Raw genomic sequence first — 5,000 nt, 5'->3', positions numbered from 1 at the left:
GCTGGACTCAATTCAACGCTTTGAAAAACATTATTATCTTCCTCGATATCTTTTTTCACATCCATGGCAGTGTCCAAAAATATTTCATCGACGCATTGCTCGGCATTGGACTCTTCCAATTGACTATCTCTTCTATCATTCTCTATATCGTTTGAAGTATCCTCTACGACCTTCGATTGTACATCTTGAACATCTTCCTTTACAGTTGCAACCACTTCGTTATCTTTATCATTATTTATCAACTTACTATACGTGTGATCATCTTTGGAAATTGTAAAATCAGAAAGTGCACACTCGAATCGTGGATCTATTCCAGATTTTACATTCTCTTCCACGGACAATAAACGAACATTTTTGTCTTCCCTGTGATCATCGAGTTCTGAATTCGCATCGACTTTGTTATCACTCTTCGTTTTCTTCGTCCTATCTATATTATCGCTAGGCCCTACACTTTCGACTCGATCGACCTTCATCGAAACATCCTCGAAAGTTGACGAATTCGAAGATGTCTCGTTTACTTTGCTAGGAACCCTCGTGACCCTAATGTCTTCGTTAACAGAACCTACCTCGTCGAGGATCTGCGATTCACCGCTTTCGGTGGCAATGATTTGTTTCGCTTGACCTGGATACGCGGCCTTCGTGCTAGAAGTTACGTGCTTGGCATTAACATTCTCAGCACTGATCGCGTTAATGAATTTCTCACGAGCCTCCTCGAGACCCGACTGTCTGGAAGCGACGAAGGCCGCGCTCGTTGCGTTCTGCAGGTTTTTACGCAGAACGGTATCGGGAACATCGATGCTTATAATTTCAATCGGGCTCGGGGATTCCATGGTAACGTCGCTAGGCGACGGCGTGAGGAAGGTGCTTTGGTACTTGGGATCAATGGTCAAGTAATCGTTCGCATTGGGCGAGGTCAGGTCCAACTTACTTCAGTGTCCAAGAGGATTGGCAGCGTGAAAAACAAGATATCGTATTGTTTTCGTTACAATGTTACTGATTAATTCTTCAGACTTCTTTCTACGAATATCCGCTTCACTGATTATATTATGCAAACTGTAATAAAACTCTTTTATTAGATTTTTTTTTCCTTCTCCTTCTTTTCTTGTCTTTTCTTTTCTTTTCTTTTCTTTTCTTTTTTTTTTTTTTGTTTTGTTTTCATTTCTTTCCCTGGGGAAAAGTTTTAAAAGAAAGTTTTGAGAACGGTCAGTCAAACGGATATATCTCATCTACGTGCTGATAATATATAATATTTGAAAAGTATGAATAATTATAATATAAGAAAATTTATTTACGATCGTTGCATATCATGGTAATTTAGAGATTCTAACTTTATTTACATATTGATAAATGATTGTGAAACTAAATTAATGGAATTATGTTTAATCTATAACAATGCATTGGCCGTATTTCACATAATTGTACTAGTTCGTACGTTATTACAAATTGCTTAATGTTAATATCCGTGTATTTTTCTAACTCACCGATTATACCGATGATTAATATTTGCTATAAAAATACAGACTTTCTATACAAAATATGTAAAAATAAATTTACGTTCAAAATAGAATTCTTCAAAAATACTTCATCTATTTGATAGATATATACATATACATACATATATATATATGTATATTTATACATATATATACATGTATATACATATATATATATATATATATATATATATATATATATTTATCTACTTGTAACAATTTTTTCCTGTAATATTCAGGCCCAAGAAATCCCATTTAGCATATAATAGAGTTTAAAGATCTTTGAAATTCAGCCAAGCTATCTAACGATTTATGGCTGAAATGATTATTTCTATACAATTTCTATCTAAAATATCGTATTAAGAGAATCTATTGCGAAATGAGTCATTGATTTAAGTGCGTCTATATTAAGTAACATTTGTGACTAAATTACGTTAAACTCACATTGTCGTTGTAGTAGAATTTGTGTTATAAATTCCATTTTTGTGGACATAATCAATGACAGAATCCTGAAGGAGATACCTTACGCTTTCACCTCTTTTGAATGCTCTTCTTATTCTACTTGAACTAACTTCGTTTGGAATCCATTCTGTCACGATATGAATATTATTCTACAAATAAGAAGTTGTAATCAGCACTAATGTCAAATCTTAATTATTATATATTTATTTTTTCTTACCATATGTCTTGAAAGAATATCCGAATCATATATGAACTTGTTAGGATTAGAGCCCTCTCTTGTAATGACAACGAGTCCATGTTGACCTACTATTGCATCTATCTATGTAACGAAAGTCAAAATGTATCGATAAAAATATTCTTATACGAAAGAAATGTTTTAGAAAAGAAATTGGACTAACATCTTCCTCCATCCACAAATCAGACTTTCCAAAACTTTCGAGAAGATCTGCTCCACACAACAATTTTATTTGAATCGGCGTTTGATCCTCGCAATTTCTTATATTCTCCGGTATCCATTCTAAATCCTCTTTCGGTATATTATTTTTAATATCGTTTGTATCAAACAAAAACAGATTTAATAAATTTTGATGGTACTGAAGAGATTTTCTAGTTCTCGTCCAGGCGCTTTGTCTGGTTTCCCAAGTACAAAGTTTAATCCAATCACTGTCTTGCAACGCTAAGCGCAGCATAGAGCATCTATGGGTCGCTGATGCAAGTTCTTTCTTTGCATACGCATCATGAACCGGCGATATAATTCCACCGACCACTACATGATGACCCATTCGATGTAAATGATCTCTTGCTATTTCTGCAAACAAAAAGTAAAATAACATCCTTAATTAATATTCCCAAGCTAATAATACGTAAGTGAATAAATATACTGAAAGAAATAAAATATTATTGAATCATGCAATAAGTATTTATGAAGCGTGACGCGACGAAAAATCATGATTATAAATAAGTTACATAGCAAATCGATTATGATTTTATTGAAAATATTTGAAAATTTTCTAAATCCATGCTTAGTTGTTCTCAATTCACATTATCAAATATTACGCAATAAGATAATCGAGTATCGAGGAAAAAGGAGAACTGATATCGATTTTAAACGGTATAACTACGTACCAAACATTCGTAAGTGCATATTGGTTGGAGGGTTATAGCTTCCGCAAGACATAAGAATAATACGTTTAGGTGACATTTTTTCTTTCTCTATCCAAAAGCATGTGCTGACAACCTTGTTATAGTACTTTTCGAATTTTCGTTTCGAAACGTTTTGAATTTGAAACACCGTGTACCAAGCAATTCGCGTTATAAAATTGTAATAACAAGCATTGTAAAATCGGAGCAAACTCCGCACCGACTGACGTTTCGGCCATACTTGATATCCCGTTACTACCGAAGTCAAACGATAAATCTTTTTTAAACTCAAATCACACGACATTCAAAACAATCTCAAAATTATAACTCGTCAAATAAATTATCATTTTATCGTATTAATCGTATCTACTATTTTACCTTGTCATTGCATTTTGATATCAAATGACCTTCAGTCTCTTGTTTAATCGAACATACGCATCCTCTCTTTGAACGCGCGTCAACAAGTTGTATACGTTTTGTTTCTCTTTTTCTTTTCCATTTGTTTCCATTGGCAACGTTTTCATTCTTCCTTTTGAAGGAAACATAATTAAGACGAAAAGCGAATGTTCTAATCTTTTTCTTTTTAGATGATACAAAAAATAGATCTCGAAATAATAAAAATACGAATCGGATTTATGCATTAACCTCGTCCGTCGGTATATCACTTAGCTGCAAATGCAAATCTCAAAACTTTTTCCCACCTCTCATCTCTTTCCCTATCGTGAAAGCTTTCAATTTAAAAGTGCATGATTTACAGGCAGATACAACTTACTACCTACGTATAACTCGCAAAATACTACATACACACAGATATAACTTTTGTTACATCGAAGAGAGATCAATACTCTACTTCGAATGCTTTGCCGCGAGATGGCGCCACGTCGTCTTATTGGAAAAAAATTTACTCGAGGACACGAGTTATGACCCCGATTTATGCAACCTTTTAAAATACTTTTTCTTACGTCAATATTACGTAAATGTAAAGTGTCTCTCCGACGGTCCCGGTTTCTAGTAAAGTAAGCTGGACTTTTATATACCGCCGAAGGATTTAGAGTAACAACTTTATAACGCGAGGTTAGGAAATACATAGAGACTATTACTATCCGTTGTCGGCCATCTTTTCTGCTCTTCCTTTTTTAGTTGCTCTCTCTCTCTCTCTCTCTCTCTCTCTCTCTCTCTCTCTCACCCCCCACCATCATCCCCACCCCACTCTTCTTCCTACGCATGAAAAAAAGTAGTGACAAGGGTTACGGTGTCGCTTAATGATACACAAATTTTATTTTATTCACGTTTTCTTTTTGTTTTGTTTTCTTTTTTTTGTTTGTTTGTTTGTTTGTTTCTCCTTTCCTTTCCGCAGAGAAACGAGGAAATCATTCGTTGAGAGAACAAAAACCTCTGCAATACGAATAGCAGTTACAAGTAAGTATGTACAATAATATAAGTGTTACCTTTCTTTTTTTTTTCTTTTTTCTTTTTTTTTTTATTTGTAATTTTCTTTTTTTTTTATATTTTATTTCTTCCTCATTTTCTTCCTTCCTTGATGCTGTCAGGTTTATTCCTACTTTCGTTCTGTTAATGGTAATTTATAATGATAATCAATTAATTAATACAATAACCATAATCATAAGCATAAAGATCGTACTCAATTGTATCAATAACGTGTTCTGTTCCTTCTCTCTCTTTCTCTTTCTCTCTCTCTCTCTCTCTCTCTCTTTCTCTCTCTCTCTCTCTCTCTCTCTCATTTTCATACAGCCATTTAATATTGGAGCTACGATTATAGGCGTATCAATCGATCGAGTCATGACAATATTGACGAATTGACAATGCGTGCCCTTTAAATCTTATTTTTTTCACTCGTCTTTTCTCTCTCTCTCTCTCTCTCTCTCTCTCTCTCTCTCTCTCTCT

General features: G+C 34.1%; 1 protein-coding gene across 6 annotated transcripts in view; it reads right to left on the bottom strand.

The window, feature by feature from the left end:
- The window catches only part of LOC122627206 (nicotinamide/nicotinic acid mononucleotide adenylyltransferase 1), an 18,594-nt gene extending 13,600 nt beyond the window's left edge, over positions 1–4,994 (bottom strand). For 2 of the 6 annotated variants that reach the window (XM_043808172.1, XM_043808170.1), the window contains exons 1-4: positions 3,081–3,410; positions 2,354–2,763; positions 2,173–2,274; positions 1,938–2,104 (exon numbers count right to left, since the gene is read on the bottom strand). In XM_043808172.1, coding sequence (XP_043664107.1) covers positions 1,938–2,104; positions 2,173–2,274; positions 2,354–2,763; positions 3,081–3,399 — 998 coding nt within the window. In that variant the 5' untranslated portion in view covers positions 3,400–3,410. The other 4 variants (XM_043808168.1, XM_043808166.1, XM_043808169.1 and 1 more) reach the window with 4 other exon arrangements.
- Positions 4,995–5,000: the final 6 nt, after the last annotated feature.

The sequence above is a fragment of the Vespula pensylvanica genome, chromosome 2 (assembly GCF_014466175.1).
Source record: "Vespula pensylvanica isolate Volc-1 chromosome 2, ASM1446617v1, whole genome shotgun sequence".
NCBI classification, from domain to species: domain Eukaryota; kingdom Metazoa; phylum Arthropoda; class Insecta; order Hymenoptera; family Vespidae; genus Vespula; species Vespula pensylvanica.
The sequence above is the reverse complement of the archived record's forward strand: the minus strand, read 5'-3'. Positions and strand labels throughout refer to the sequence as shown.